A 17,651-nucleotide genomic window follows, 5' to 3' on the forward strand; every position below is an offset into this window, starting at 1 on the left:
ATCGAGTGGTTATTTGAGTTACTGTTGCCTTTCTATCAGCTGGGACCAGTCTGGCCATTCTCCTCTGACTTTTGGCATCAACAAGTTAACTATAACTACTGTATTAACAACAGTATGTTGTGTCTAAAACCATTAGTCATTCAGTAAATTCCTCCAAAGTTTATATCTTCATAAGAACTTTTTTAAAGCATACTAGTTCTTTTTCACAAAGGTAAAAGCTCACAAAGCTCATATTACAGTGCATGTCAAAAACTGTCTTTCCACACTGTTTATTTCTCCAAAGAAACTCTATAGAAGAAACATCTGAGACCAAGTTCAATCAGAAGCCTAAGACGTCTGAATTATGAAACGTTCCTCTGAGTTGCCGCAGTGCTGATTTAGGATCAGTGTATAAAAACTCTTGGATTTCGGTGGTCCAGAAACATCGTGGAGAGTTACCGTAGACCATCTCCAGTGTAAACATCAGTGAACTCAAAGCTGGTTAAGATTCCATAGGAGATCCCGGTCCGGAGTCCATCAGTCTCAGTCTAAGCTCTTAGGTTTAGGTTAAGACCCATCATTAGTTCTCTGAGGGAGCCGAGGCTCTTTTGCGGCCTTACCTGCAGTTAAAGTATGAACAGGTCGGAATTGAAATAAAACAGGAACTTTTCTGCCTCTCTGTAGAGTCCAATGCTGAGCCGCTTCTATTCAGCACGGCTACAGAGTCTGTTCTCTCCAGAGGGATCCTGACGGAGCACATCCCGATGCCGAACTTCACATCTGTGATCCTCCCTGTGCCCCCTTGTGAGTATCACTAGATCAGACTGTCAGTCCTTTACAGTTTAAAGGTTCAGGACACCCTGGAGAACTTTTTTTTATATATTAACAGATTTGTGCGTGTCGAGCATCAGTTAAGACAATGTTAGCACCTGTCAGCTTTAATTGTGGGGAAAACTGGATAATTTGGAGCTTTTGTCAGCTAATTTCAACTTCCGGGTTTAAAATGATTTTTGGGGAGGGATCAAAATCGGCGACGTAGCGAAGTACCGCAAGTGCAATGATGGCGCGTCGGTTTCTCATTATTATTCATAGCGGAGTTTCCTTATCCTATGAGAAGAGCCGGCTGCTTAATTATTCATGAGAGCATGACAGCACGCGCTTTCCGAAGGCAAGGCAGACGCAGACCTGCCAGACCAGTGCCAAGCTCAAGCTGTGAGACACGGAACCACGGGCACGCAGTAGCCGTTCATGAAGGCTCGTATGTGTTTGTTTCCATAATCCGCAGGGTTTGTTGCATGTTTCTCCCCGCGATCCTGTCAGGGCCGATCATACAGCAAAGCTGTGTGTGTGATGCAAGCATTTTTGTCGGGAGAGCAGCACGAGAATTGGAGAATGGCGGATGTTGTCTTGTATCAGGAGTTCATTCACATTCAGACACATCGCCGAGCTGCTGTGTTTGCCTAAATCCTCCAGATTACCAGCAGGACTAATGGTTAAAATAGACAGGTCAGGAGACCTGCTGCACTGAGTCTGCATTTAGATCTATGATTCAGACCCGGGGATTGAGGGAGAAGTCCTCATTTATAGTGTTTATATAAGCACGATTACCTTTATAATGATATAAATTGTGGTTGTCTGTATATGAAATGACGAATAACAAATGTAGCAGGGCATTAAATTACTGTTTATTTCTTTGCATTTTAACTTTGTAAACTATAAACTCATGCGTCTCCTCACGGTTTGTCTCCATTTGTGAGCTAACTGACTCCATTTGTGAGCTAACTGACATCTACAGTTGTTCGCTCCCCTTCTCCCCTGCTGGCCACGCCCACTCCTGCACGATGTTCGCGGAGCCCATTAATCATGCATCTTTTGAAAAAATTCTGAAGTAGACTTTAACCGAAAGTGGGGGGTGTCATGGCCCTTTAAAAGGATAGTTCACTCAGAAGATCAACATTCTGTCATTGTTTTCTCATCATCGTACATGACAAAAATAAGTTCATATTAGAAACAAAATACAAGTTCATATTAACATTTAGCATATAAACAAAATGTCAGACAATACCTGACAGAAGTCTTGTCATCAATCCCAGTAACAAATAATAACTCGACTTCTAGTTGATCATTTGGTAATATGGCAGAAGGTCGACTTTTTTGATGAATCATCTGTTGAACTGCATCCCAATCATCACAAATACTGCAGAAGACCTGTTGGAACCCACATGGACCAAAGATTCTCATAGAAATCAGTCAAGTTTGGTGAAGGAAAGGTCATGGTTTGGGGTTACATTCAGTATGGAGGTGATCTGCAAAGTGGATGGTAACGTCAACAGCCTGAGCTAGACATTTGTGCTGCTCATTACCTTACAAACCACAGGAGAGGGCAAATTCTTCAGCAGGATAGCGCTCCTTCTCATACTTCAGCCTCCATCAAAGTTCCTGAAAGCAAAGAAGATCAAAGTTTTCCAGGACTGGCCAGCCCAGTCACAAGAAGTGAATATTATTGAGCATGTCTGGGGTAAGATGAAAGAGGAGGCATTGAAGATGAATCCAAAGAATCTTGATGAACTCTGGGAGTCCTGCAGGAACGCTTTCTTTGCCGTTCCAGATGACTTTATTAATCAGTGATTTGAGTCATTGCAGAGATGTATGGATGCTGTCCTCAAAGCTCATGATGGAGTCAGACACAGTATTTATTCTGTTTCCACAGCACCATGACTTTATATTCTATACTAGACATTATTTCTTTGACAAGACTTTTAACTAGGCAAAGTTAGACCTTTCTGTCCCAATTAAATCATAAAAAATCAAAGCATGATCATATTTTATTTTGGTAAAATAAGTGTAATCTAGAGGCCTTTGCCCTTCATATAAGCCACTTCTGAAACCAAATGATCAACTAGAAGTCAAGTTATTATTTGTTGTTCCTGAAACTTTTGTCAGGTAGTGTACATGCAACATATCTTTCGAAATATTGCAAAAATAGCTGTTTACTTTTTTTTTTCAAGTTTAACAGGATAGTTCACATTTAAAAAAATCCCTTCTGTCATTGTTTACTCATCATCATGTCAAACTTATTAAACCCACATAGAAATCGTATATGGCAATATGTGCAAAGTACATATATGACATAGAACTTCATATTATGATTTATAAAATGTCATATATGCAATGTATATTTTGAAATATTGCAAAAATGTCTGCTTTCATTCAGTATACATTTTTTAAGTTTAAAAGGTTAGTTCACTCAAAAAAAAAAAACATTCTGTCATTGTTTACTCGTCATCATGTCAAATTTATTAAACCCACATAGAAACCTGATGTACAGCAATATATGCAAAGTACTTGACATACAAGTTCATATTGTGGTTTCACATACAGCTGAAGTCCCGCATCATCCAATCCATGATTCTCCAATCAGATGATTCCTAAGCTACTATAAATACCCTAAGCTCTATACAACAGCCATCTTCATTTCCCCCCATCCACCCCTTTCCTAGATTGGTGGCACGACGGCCCAGTGGTTAGCACTGTAGCCTCACAACAAGAACGTCACTGGTTTTAGTCCTTACCAAGCCAGCTGCTGTTTATGTGAAGAGTTTACACGTTCTCATGCTTGTGTGGGTTTTCCCTGGGATCCCCGGCTTCCTCCCACCATCCAAAAACATCCAACTTAAGTTAATCGACTAATCCAAATCGCCACCATAGACATGCTCTTAGTAAGTAGTTATCTCCTAAGAGCAATCACTATCTGTTCATTAGCAACTACAGCGCGGGAGTTCTCCAGATCTACCTGAGCTCAAACTCCCCTCTTACCTTGCAAATGGGAGGGAGCCCGGGGCTCGAGGATCCTGTGGGCTCAGGGCTCTCTCCCAGGACAGCATGTCAAACAAGCTTTATAATCAGTCATCAGCTAAGTGTGAACTCTTGAAATACATTAAGCTTATTTACTGTCAACCAACACTTTAAAAAAAGTTGACTCAATTTAAAGGCAACTTGCTGCACAGCTATTTTGGGTTGACTCAACTTTTTACCCAAAATATTGAACTGCAGCAAGTTGCCTAACGATTTTAAGTTAGGTGAACTTTTACTTTACAGAGAAGTAACAATGATTTACTGTAGGATGTTTACAGTTTTTTACCGTTAAAGTCACAGACTTTTTTAGAGTGTATTCTCTGATTAAAAAAATAAGAAAGGCTAGAATCTCGTGCCATAATATTAGTTTCTGATAAAAAAAATAATTTAAAAAAAACATGTGACAGATGTTCAAGGCATACCGCGATTTGTAAAAGTCAAGGTTTTTAAACCGTCAAAATTTTCTGCTATACCATTCCTAAGGTATGAGTAAGAATTTTTATTTTCATTTCTTTGTTGTTTTTTAGAACAGCAGTATCTCCAGCAGATAAGATCTCCAAAGATGTTGTTTGAAATTGTAAATAAATCAGTATTTTTTAAAACAAATGAACACAGCAGAAGTCGAAAATTCATTTAAATTCTTTATTCGAAATATTTTACATTTTTTTCTCAGATTAAAACATATTGAGTACAATGGGGAAAAAGGTTTTGTTTTTTACCCAAACATTCAAAAAGAATATATTTTAGAGCAGTAATCTCAATACCGTGATACCGTATAACCGTGATATTTATTTGCAAGGTTATCATTTGTCAGAATCTTATACCAGCCCATGCCTCGTGAAAGAACGATGATTTATATCCACCTGCATGTGCCTGTTTATCAGAACCATTAGGTTAGCCATTCCAGGGCAAATGTGAAGTTTATTAGTAAAGGACTTTTCCAGCCTGATCTCACGAGAAAACGTAAGTATTTTATGTTTTGCCAGTTTCGTGGCTAATTCGTACGAATTCGCACGAGTTCAGTCGTACAACATTGTACGATTTTAAAAAGGAGGCGTGGCACCTAAAGGCTGATTTATACTTCTGCGTCAAATGCCGTTGTATGCTACGGCGCTGGCACAAAGCCCTTCACCGTGGCCGTCGGCGTCACTGACGTGCACCTCTCAAAAAATGTAACTACACGTCTCAACAACGCGTAGCGCAAGCTCTGTGATTGGTCGGCTTGGTAGCGCTGACGAGTCTGGGCGGGACCGAGAGCCGCGCGAATGGCGTGAGCGATTGTTTACAAGTGTGGAGTTCCGTGAAGGAGCTCCGGATGGAAAGTTATGTTTTGTGTTTACCTCACAGTTAAAGTTGTTGCACGTCCGCCGGTTCCTGCCTCAAAATGAGCGAGTTTGAGCCACTTGTACAAACAGGAAGTGTTCAGGAAAAGCAAAACAGAAGCGAAGAAACTCAACACAGAGGAACATTTACACCTCACTGCCAACTAGCGTTTCGGAAGTGTTAATGCAGACCAATTGAGACAGCGCGCAGAAGTATAAATGCACAGCTACGCACGTTGCATGCGCCGTGGGTTACGCCGGTCACTTGACGCAGAAGTATAAACCAGGCTTAACCCCACCCCTAACCCAAACCGTCATTGGGGGATGAGCAAATCATACTAAATTGTACGAATTAGATCGTATGAATTCATACGAATCAGCCACTAAAAGAAAAAGTTACGAATTGCCGTGAGATTGTGTTGGACTTTTCACATTGAATACCATATACAGTACACAGTAATACAAGTGTTTTCCATTTATTTACTATTGTGAATTGCATTGTGGGATGTTGAGCTCTGCTCTCTTGGCTCTTAATGTTGAAAATTCAACTCTACAATTTAACAAAGTGACTTTTGTTGACATTTAGTAAGTGTAAAATAACAGAAAATGTGTCGGTGCCAGTAGTCTAGTATATGGTACCAACATGCTTACGGTGACCCGAGCTCGATGTCCTTTGCTGATCCTTCCCCTCTCTCTTCTCCGAATACTTTCCCATCTAAATTCTCTACTGTCCTATCATAATAAAGGTAAAAAAAAACCTATAAATAATAATAACAGAAAAAGTACTGGCAGTCTATTACAAGGTTTTTGTATCGTAATATATAACACAAACCTAGAAAATTTATCATTTTAAACTATTAAAAAAGGCACTTTTTTGGAACTTTTCAAGGTTTAAAGTCGTTGGAGGAAAGATCAAGATCCCATAATTCAAAAGCATAAATACATAGGGGCAAATGAAAAAAACTACTAACTAACCTATACATTTAGGTTGATAACATGAACTAATAATGAACAATACTTGTACAGCATTTTTTAATAATAGTTCAACATTTACTAATGCATTGTTAAAATCCAAATTCATGCATGTTAACATTAGTTAATGTGTCAGGATTTAACATGAACTAACAATGAAATCACTTATTTTTATAACGCTAACATGAACAAATGCTGTAATAAATGCATTATTCATAGTTTGCTCATGCTAGTAAATGCATTACTCCATTAACCTGGATATGTTTTACAGTGTAGTTTAACAAAAAAAAAAAAAAATGCATGTTTGTTTCAATGTTTTTGATTGTGACCTTCTGACTGCAGCAGCTCTGGCCGAAGACGCTCTCCTCTCCACACACACCGAGGTCTTCACACACGGACAAACAGAGGACATGCCAAGAGAAATGCCCAACAGCCTGGCCATGCCAACCGTCCACACGTGCCTTTAACCACATCTGTTTAAAGCTGCTCGGTTACACACAAATGATCAACTTTATATACTTACAGATGCACACAGACACTCAAAATCGAAGTTGCTATTATTATTATTATTATGAAGCATCGACTGATATGTGTAAAATACAGTGTTCAAATCTAACAGTGTTAAATGTTGAAAATTAACAGATAATAAAAAGCCTTCAATCGGTATGTGGATATTTTTGTATTGAGATCGCTGGTAAATGATTGTTTGATTTATTGGATGGTGACATGGAAGGTTGCGTGCGTAAACATTACAGTACAACAGCGCTCATCATGGGTTCATGGTTCAATCAGATACACAAGCACATGAGGGCTGGTCAGTCTGCTTTATGTTTTTACTTGAAATCATAATGAAGATTTATTTTTTTTAAGGCCCGAACATTGTTTTGTTCTGTACGCTCTTAAAAATAAAGGTTCAAATATTGTTTTTCACAGCATTGCCACATTATAATTCAGAGTTTATTTATGCTATCTTTAACTTTCATGTCTTTACAAGCATCAATCCTAATGAAACTCATTCATCTTGCTGAATCTGCAAATTTTTGCTTTAAATGTGTGAAATATAATGGAGATTTGTTTAGGAATAAACATCTATGTTTTGTTATGCACACTTAAAAATAAAGGTTCCTAAAATAGTTTTTCATTGCATTGCCACATTATAATTCACTCACTTTTAATTTAAATTCATTCATCTTAAGGATTTTGTGCATCTTGGCTGCATCAATGCAAAACTGCATATATTTGTGGAAACTTTCTTTGTTGTGGGAAGAAGAAGACAGGGTCAGCGATAAGGTAAGTGAAAATGTTCTTTATTTTTAAGTATTCAATAGCACAGGGCTCAAAAGTGCATCCGTCTCTCTCTCTATTTCTTTCTCTCAACTGGTCTCTCCTGCTCCCTTAAAGCTGCAATCACATCAGAGTTTGAGCATGCGATATTCTGTCGTGCAGCGCTGCGAACAGGGGCGGGATTAAACAAGTTTATTAGACATTTCAAGAGTTCACACTTAGCTGATAATCAATAAAGCGTATTTGCGTAATATATGCAAAGTAAAGGGATGAAATCAAAAGATGATATATATATATATATATATATATATATATATATATATATATATATATATATATATATATATATATATATATATATATATGTCAGAATATATTTATAAAAATATTTAATATTATTTCAATTTCTTGTTTTCGACTATTACCATGTTCCAACCATATTCTGGCAACTTTTTCAGTGTCTTTACCCAAACACAACCAATTTTCTTTTTAAAGTATATACACCAGAGGGCGCCAAATGCTTATTATGATCCGATATGAAGCTTTTTCATGGATGGGTTGTTGTTCTGATTTCGTAATGTATTATTATTATTATTATTATTATTATTATTATTATTATTCTGCCGTGAATACGCAGTTAGAATTAGTGATCATAACCAGAACAAATTCTGAAGTAAGATAATTAATATAACAAAACAAATCCTACAAATCTAAACCTTTAAAGTGCACTTTTAACACCCACGTGAAAAAAGCACTCTTAAATACTATAGTATTTTTTAACCATGCTATAGTAAAGTATATTATACTACATTTATTATAGTTTTTACAACGCTTTGTTAGCATACTGTAGTGGGAATGAATCAACTGCAATTAATACCGTAGTTTGCTTAATTTGTTGTTAACTTATTAAAGTATAAGCAATTTGTTTAGATTACTATAGTTGTTGGTGGATTACCACAGCAACTATTAACTCTGATACTTTACTCTTTACTCAGATACATAGTAGGTTTCAAAAACACTATAATATGTATTATAATTTACTATATTTTTATAAGAAAATGTCGAACAAGAGCAAATGCATGTTTGAAAGCAGCAGACATTAGCTTTTTATATATATATATATATATATATATATATATATATATATATATATATATATATATATATATATATATATTTTTTTTTTTTTTTTTTTTTTTTTTTTTTTTTTTTTTTTTTTTTGCTCATTTTAAGAATAAACTCTATTAATTTTTACTTACTTTTTCAGTAAATTACCCAACAATTTTTAGTTTTCTAGAAAATGCTTCTTGGCTTAAATATTTATAGATATTTGGACCAGAAACAAGACAAAACCTGAAGGTCAGAGAAGTTTTTTTTTTTTTTTTTTTCAGGTCAGAAATGATTTAAAGTGGTAAACGTGTGATGGTCAGTCAGATCTTCTGAGGGGATTTTCTGACTCATCCACAGGAGAGGGGATTAGTGGGCTGCTTTCCATCAATAAAAAGGTGGAACAAGAAATATTTGCCCCCCTGGCAACAGTAGCCACAACCAGCAGACCTGTCCAAATAACTAGAACTGCAGTTGTTAACACATTCAACATCACCTAATTTTTAAAGTCAAACTGGTGACACACTTGCAAAACTAATAATGTATGAGTAATTATTTTATTGTGCCAAGATTAATGCACCTGTGGAGACATTTCCTACCCCAAACTATCAAAAGAAAATGTTACTATATCCTCAAAGAAATAGCACTTTGATTAAACATGATTCAATCAACCCAGTCTCATTCTAAAAACGTACCGCTATATACATTTCTGAGTCCCAGGAGCTTAGTTTTTTGCAGTTTTTGTTTTTGCGAATCCGAATCAGTGCGATGTTCAGACCCCACTGCGTTATCTGCGTCAGCTAAACTCTCCCACTCTGTTTTTTTCTTTTGTTATTAATTCCGGAGGACAAACTTGCCAATAACACAGTTTTTCTCTGGTCTACCTCCGAAAGGAGAACCTCCAATTCACATTCTGTTCAAAGTTTCTCTTTTTGCTTGCTTTTGCCATTACTTTTTTGTTTGGTTTTACCAAAGAGTCATTATCATATTCATACGGTGGAGGCGGCAAGTACGGGTTTCGCGCTCGTGCACGTGCGCTCAGTTTCACGTTAAATCGGATGTACAAAGAGAATATGCATCGGTTTCATACATCCGCATTTTTTACTGCGTTTGCACATTTACAGCTTTGTGCGTATGCAATGTTTTAGTATAAATTCAAAGCAAGTCTTCGTACATGAGGCCCCTGGTGAGAAAAGGTGGTTAAAAGTTACTCTGATTGGGTTTATGTTTGTCCGTGTTCAGCATACATGGTGTGTGTGTGTGCGTGTGCGTGCGTGTCTGTAAGAGTGGCACTTCAGAGCAGAGCTCATTAATATTCACGACACAAGCCATGTATGGTCAATCATGGACCTTCTGATTCTTTGGGTATTTTATAGAGTATTAAATGTGCTTATAAAACTCTTTCTGGAGATTTTTTCGAACTTGTCAAAGCTGTAAACCTATGTATCAGAGATCAATTTAGCTTATTAAACTAATGCAGTATATGGCACTTTTAATGTGGGCAACAGTACAGGATCTTCGTTAATAAAAATAATAATTCCTTACATTTATATAGCGCTTTTCTGGGCACTCAAAGCGCTTTACACACAATGGGGGGGATCTCCTCATCCACAACCAGTGTCCAGCATCCACCTGGATGCCGCGACGGCAGCCGTTTTGCGCCAGACCAGCTGATTGGTGGAGAGGAGACAGTAATGAAGCCAATTGGAATATGGGGATGGTTAGGAGGCCATGATGGACAAGGGCCAGTGGGCAGATTTGGCCAGGATGCCGGGGTTAAACCCCTACTCTTTTTCAAAGGACATCCTGGGGTTTTTAACTACCACAGAGAGTCAGGACCTCGGTTTAACGTCTCATCCGAAAGACGGCGCTCACTGAGCAGTATAGCGTCCCCGTCACTATACTGGGGCATTAGGACCCACACAGACCACAGGTTGGGCGCCCCCTGCTGGCCTCACTAACACCACTTCCGGCAGCAACCTAGTTTTCCCATGTGGTCTCCCATCCAAGTACTGACCGGGCGCAGCCCTGCTTAGCTTCAGTGGGCTAACATGTGAGAGTTGCAGAGAGCTAGCTGCCAGTAGCAGCTTCTTCGTTGTCGCTTTGTGCTTCAAAATGCACCATTCTCAATTGAAGACAGGTCGGGACTGCATGTAGGCCATTCAAGTACCTGTATCTTCTTCCTCTGCAGCCAGTACTTTGTAATGTGTGCAGACTGTGGTCTTGCATTGTCTTGTTGAAATAAGCATGGGCATCCCTAGAACAGAAGACAGCATATTGTGGTCCAAAATCTCTATGTACTTTTCAGCATTAATTCTACCATCACATTAACATTGGTATAGTTGATAAGTATAAATTAAAACTTAATTGAAACATGAACTTTTTAAATGAAACTTCAAGTTATGCCAAAGAGTGACCATTTCAAGTCAGTTTAACACAATTCAGTCATGTAAAAATGAGAAATAGCCACAATGGTATTAATTAAACATGAATTGTTTAGGTCAAGTGAATAGAACTGAAAAATCGTTCTTCTTTTTTTTTTTTTTTAAGTGTACTGCCATGGGCGTTCTGTGTATTATGCAATAATGGAAAGATGGATTTCATAACAGGATATTTCATAAAAAATAACAACAAAAAAAACATCAGAGCAGTAAGTAGGTCACATATTTTGTCAGTGAGCACCGATAACCTGTTGAGAGCATGTTTATAATCCAAGTCAGATGCAAGGAAAATCACTCATCCATTTCCTTAAGAGCCCTCTGACAATCATATCTGAAATAATAAAGCATCAAACGTCAAATCCAGTAGATTGGATTGAATAAACTAATTTATAAATATTGTCAGAAAGCGTTTTAATGGTGCTGCAGTGATAACTTATGACTTTATGTAAGTCAGCTCGTAAATTTGCATCACTCCGGTTCCCTGACAGAAACCCAACAGGATTCTTTCCACTGACAATTGGATTATAAAAGAGCTCCGTGAGTGACCAACAAATGGTAATGACTCTTACATGTTTCAACAATTTTAACAAACAAACACAATCAGCAGAGATTATATCTATGTTTTAATAGGTTTTCTTTATAAGACGTCTAAAGATAAAGTCTAAAAAAACACACGGGGCATTATATACACTACCCGACAAAAGTCTTGTCGCCTATCCCAGTTTTAAGAGCAACAAATAATAACTTGTCTTCTAATTGATCATTTGGTGTTAGAAGTGGCTTATATGAAAGGTAAATGATTTAATTTGAACAGTAAGGTCGGACTCTGCTTAGACAAAAGTCTTGTCACTTAACAGAAATAATGTCCAGTACAGAATGCAGCAGCACGAGTGGTCTTCAATGAACCTAAACGAGCACATGTCACTCCGCTGCTAGTCCGTTTGCACTGGCTGCCAGTTGCTGCTTGCATCAAATTCAAAGCTCTGATGTTTGCCTACAAAGTGACTTCTGGCTTTGCTCCTTCTTATCTGCTCTCACTGCTGCAGATCTATGTGCCCTCCAGAAACTTGCGTTCTGTGAATGAACGTCGCCTCGTGGTTCCATCCCAAAGAGGGAAGAAATCACTTTCGCGAACGCTCGCGCTCAATCTGCCCAGTTGGTGGAATGAACTCCCTAACTGCATCAGAACAGCAGAGTCACTCGCTACTTTCAAGAAACGACTAAAAACTCAACTATTTAGTCTCCACTACACTTCCTAATCTGCAATTGCCTCTTTGAATATCACACTAACTGTACAAAAAAACAAAAAAAACTAATACTACTAATACTTCCCTTCTTAGACTTTACAGACCTGAAACTTGCCTTTAGTACTTATTCATTGTTGCTCTTAGTTGTGTAAATTGCTTCCTTGTCCTCATTTGTAAGTCGCTTTGGATAAAAGCGTCTGCTAAATGACTCAATGTAAATGTAAATGTAAAGTCATGCTGCAGCAGAAACAGAATGGATATTGTGTCTGACTCTATCATGAGCTTTGAGGACTACATTAAGGTTGTCGTTATTTACACATGAACTCATGTGACTCATGTTGTAGTTAAAGTTAATTCATGATTAGTGCAGACCTTAACTCATCATTAATTTATAATAAACTAATGTTTAGTTTACATATTAATACATCATTATTCATGTACTGTTATTGTAAAGTGTTACCGTTATTATTTGTTGCTCTTTCAACTGGGATCGACAACAAGACTTTTGTCAGGTAGTGTATATTCATTTCTGCAGTATTTACCCAGATTCAAGTGCAAGTCTTTATAATAATTTCAGCGAGGGTAATGATGGACTACACACAGTATGCTTGTGTAAATGGCATAAACGTCTTCACAGTTGATTCACACAGGGGCGGACTGGCCATCTGGCAATTCTGGCAAATGCCAGAAGGGCCGGACCATTTTTTAAATGTGGGCCGGTCAGCTATTTTTATTTTTTTCATATGTATTGTTTTTTAAATGTAGGCAGCTTTTATCTCATAAGAGATGTGAATATTATGATGATGATGGTGATAATAGTAAGAATAATAGTAAATGTTAAGCAATGGCCCAATCGGCAACAACCGGCTGGTTTCGAGATGGGCCGACCCAATCTGAGGTTACGCAGACACAATCAAAATCTGGCAAGAATGTCAAACAAACAGTGAGTCCAACACAAGCTAATTGTCAGAGATGGAACATTAAAAGGGAAAGTCAGTCAAGTCAGACATTGCCAATTACATAAAATTAACTGAACTAGAAAGGGGGCAGTGCAGTAGCGCAGTAGGTAGTGCTGTCGCCTCACAGCAAGAAGGTCACTGGTTCGAGCTTCATCTGGGTCAGTTGGTGTTTCTGTGTGGAGTTTGCATGATTGTGTGGGTTTCCTTCACAAGTCCAAACACATGCTATAGGTGAATTGGGTAGGCCAATTGGGAATTGGGTAACTCAGTAATGGGTTGCAGCTTTGAGGGCAACCGCTGTGTAAAACATATGCAGGATAAGTTGGCGATTAATAAAGGGACTAGGCCGAAAAGAAAATGAATGACATGATTGCATATATGCATGGGTTGTTTTTGTTCCAGTCACATACATTAAATGTTTAAATATCTTTTAAATATGTTACTGCTTATATAATTTTACCATCTGTACACCAATATAAGTAGTGAATGTGCGTGTCCATGGTGTGGCTACAGTGTCAGGGCTGATTTTTAGTCCCAGTCCGCCCCTGGATTCACAATAGTGTGAAAATTGAAGAAGAAAAAAACAACAACAAATGATTTACTGAATAATTTTCAGCATGCACATCAAAGTGACAGGTACTGTATGTTTTGGTGGTCGATGAGGGCTGAAAATAAAAACAGGAGAGGAGTGGAGACACACAAAATTAAATAGTACAGAGATACTCTTGGCTGTAAAAGCCGATGGCTGGTGTTGAAAAGCTGTTCAACTTTCTCCAAGAACTCTGAGAGCCTCACTTATTTCCAGCTGATTTTCCTTCACTCGCTGCTCTTCTCTGGGCTTTTCCATGCTGCTTCAGCCCTGTCTCTGCTGTCATCGGAAAACAGAATGAATAAACGACAAACCGCACTGTACGCATTAGCACAGACTGAGCCTTTCAGCATGCCATCGCACTTACTGACCCAGAGCCCTGCTTCTGTAAAGAGCTATTTTCAAATAATACTATAATTATTGTCAAATCCGGCTTGTTTCAGCATGTTTAATACTTTTTTAATAAAAGGCTTTTTTGGTGATGGCAGCTTAAAGACGCCTCTCATATGGAGATCAGTGGGAGTTTTTTATGGACTTCAACAGAGTGTTAAAATCTTGATGGTTCTGTGGGTCTCGTCTATCAAATTTGAGCTTTATTTTGTATTTCTATTGGATTCAGGTCAGGTGATTGGCTGGGCCATTCTGCAGCTTGATTTTCTTTCTCTGAAAGTGTTTGAGAGTTTGCTTGTCTGTGTTTTGGACCATTGTCTTGCTGAAATGTCCACTCTGTTTTCATCTTCATCATTCTGCTAATGTAGATGTTGGACTGAAGGAGCTAATATTCATTTACAATGACAAAAGGCAAAGAGTTACTGAAAAACTAAAAGATTTCAGCTGCTGTGTGAGCTTTCCACGCCTTTTTGCAGCTCTCTTTCTTCATGTGCTCAATCATTTTTTTCATTTTGCATATTGCATGAGTCATTTAATTTTGCATAACTTCATTTGCAAACTAATATAGTTTTCTTTGCATATATGGATGTCTTTGGTTGTTACCAAGATCTGGGGAGAATTCAACAGCACCTTTAGAAACATATATATATATATATATATATATATATATATATATATATATATATATATATATATATATATATATATATATATATATATATATATATATATTTTTTTTTTTTTTTTTTTTTTTTTTTTTTTTTAAGAAATATATAAAAAAAATATTGACATGTTCAATACTTACTTTCCATGCTGAATATATTTATTAAAGCTTTCAGACTAAAGCAATATTTTTATATATATATATATAGGTGCTTGTTCAAACTATTATTCATTCATTCATTTTCTTGTCGACTTAGTCCCTTTATTAATCCGGGGTCACCACAGCGGAATGAACCACCAACTTATCCAGCAAGTTTTTACACAGCGGATGCCCTTCCAGCCGCAACCCATCTCTGGAAAACATCCACACACATAACGGATAATTTAGCCTAGCCAATTCACCTGTACCGCATGTCTTTAGACTGTGGGGGAAACCAGAGCACCCGGAGGAAACCCATGCGAAGGCAGGGAGAACATGCAAACTTCACACAGAAACACCAACTGAGCCGAGGTTCGAACCAACGACCTTCTTGCTGTGAGGCGACAGCACTATCTACTGTGCCACTGCCTCGCCCACTATTATTCAATTTAATTTTCAATTCATCCTTATTTCTATGCTGTTTAAATTTTAGTTAAATAGACTTTCCCAATCATTTAGTTGCTCAAGCATTAAACGAGACAACAATCCAATTACTCGCACATGCCTGTCAGAATCGGCAGGCAAGCGCAGAAGCTCCATTGAATATACTGAGGTAAGATAAATGCTCATATTTTAAAGACATGGCAGGGACAATTTTATTTAATGCAGTGCTTCTTGTACAATCTGAGACCCACTTTATATCGGATATCACTTAAACCTTAAGACCTTTAACACACTGATTTTGTAATGGCATACAGTTCCGCGGAAGCGCTTAACCCAGGTTTCTGACAAACTTAAAGTCCTTTAGCACAGTGGTCCCCAACCTTTTTATCACCGCGCAGGCCCGTGCAGAGATCGTCCAAAGGGCATGTGCAGGATAAATTTTTTGAAGAGCAGGGGGGTGGGGGGGATGGGGGGTGGTGGGGGGTTTGGGTTGTTGTTGTTGGGGGGGCACTTTTGATCATTTTGGAAGGGCACTTTCTATCCAAGACTAAAAAGGGCATGTTCACTGCACAGGTTGAGCCCTATGTGTGCACGTGCCTGTCACCGCGGACCGGTCAACAGTTGTCAATTTTACAACGGACCGGTGTGGGCCGGGGTGGGGGAGGAGGTGAGGGGGCCTTCACGTGAACACAGCTGCTATGCTCGTGCATCCAGGTTAATCATGAACAACTCAGTGCGCATGCGCTAGTTGCACTATCGCGGTCTGATTATGTTTCAATCAAGGTTTATATGCATTAAATACATAACATCTGTGCCAAACATTTCAACTGACAAACATATTAACAATAATACAACCGTATAGACGAATAAAATGTATGCATTGGCATGTTACAGCTCTGAGTATGATTATGTGAAACTCCATATAGATACATTTTGCAATGATTTCGGGTACTTACTTAGCGATGCTTGTTCACATATATGCACAATCCTTAAATGATCTGCTGATTTGGACTCTATAATACCTGTTTTATAACTTTAAACTATCAACAACCACCACTGCGCTATATTCTAGCGATCATCCTTCCCACTCCGTGGTGGATTTTGGGATAGTCCATTTCACGTGAGATGGCGGGGGTGAGTGGAAGAAAACAAGTCGCTAGGGGAATATTTTCTACAGAAATAATTTATGATTTCTTATGTGGCCCGGTACCAATTGTTCCACGGACCGGTACTGGTTCGCGGCCCGGTGGTTGGGGACCACTGCTTTAGCATACATCCACGTGTACCCTATTAATTTATAATATATATTAATAAAATATTTATTAAAGCTTTCAGACCAAAGCAACATTTTCCTGTTTACATAGTTTGCTTCTATAGATTTTGTAGTCCAAATACATACTAAAACATTACAATGTATTTCTAACTAACCCTGTAATTCATTACAGCGCAGTACATTCACTCCAGCTCTACATTACAGGTCATTTCCATGGATTAGTTTAGCAATTCCAGCACAATAGCCAAAAGACTGCTGGAGAATAAATACGCTTATAAATTCGAGAGAGACAAAAGGGCAGCGGTTAAGAACACATCTCTTTTTCTGCTTTGCCAACAACAGCGATCATTATGAATCAAAGATAATCAAAGGCAAACCGATACCCCGGCTGTAGTCCAAATTCTTTCATTCTTCAAGAGATGAAACCTGTGGAAAACTTAAAACCTCGGCTTCGGATGCCGCTTTCAGCTCTCCAGAAGAGCTGACATGTTTATCTGGAGTGGGTAATCTGTTCTGGCTCTTGCTTTCCTGTACAGGTGTCTTACAGCATGATGATTGATTCTAGTTAAAGCCGGTGACCTTTCTTAAAGTGATAGCAGAATAAGAAATCACCTTTGCCTCAAATCCACCCCACAGCATTCCAAGCAACCAATCATATTTGAGGGACAAGTTTGTGTCTAGTTTAGGTTTGTTAAAAGAGTATATTTGGGATATTAAAATAATATTCCAATATTGTTCCCTTTTGGTCATTAAAGTTCTGTACTGGTTATCATCATGACCCCGTCATTTTTCAGTGAATTGTAGCTTAACATGGGCTGTTTCTCAATATGCGTTCTTCAGCGGTCTTGCGTCCTCGTGCAACGTCATCATCAGCTGCCCAAGTTCAGTTCCAATACTCAAGACCGCAAGTACGGAGGACGCGTGAAACTTCCCGGATGTGATCTTGATATCGAGGACGCACTGATGCAGACTTAAGCACCAAACTCG

The 17,651-nt window shown here is 38.2% G+C and overlaps 1 protein-coding gene across 3 annotated transcripts in view; it reads left to right on the forward strand.

Moving 5' to 3' along the window:
* Nucleotides 1-7,264, forward strand: part of hnf4b (hepatic nuclear factor 4, beta) — a 28,681-nt gene extending 21,417 nt beyond the window's left edge. Inside the window, exons 10-11 of one of the 3 annotated variants that reach the window (XM_073906191.1) lie at nt 664-783; nt 6,471-7,264. In XM_073906191.1, the coding sequence (XP_073762292.1) occupies nt 664-783; nt 6,471-6,595 (245 nt within the window). In that variant the 3' untranslated portion in view covers nt 6,596-7,264. 3 annotated transcript variants of the gene reach the window in all.
* Nucleotides 7,265-17,651: the final 10,387 nt, after the last annotated feature.

This window comes from Danio rerio, chromosome 7, assembly GCF_049306965.1.
Source record: "Danio rerio strain Tuebingen ecotype United States chromosome 7, GRCz12tu, whole genome shotgun sequence".
NCBI classification, from domain to species: Eukaryota; Metazoa; Chordata; class Actinopteri; order Cypriniformes; family Danionidae; genus Danio; species Danio rerio.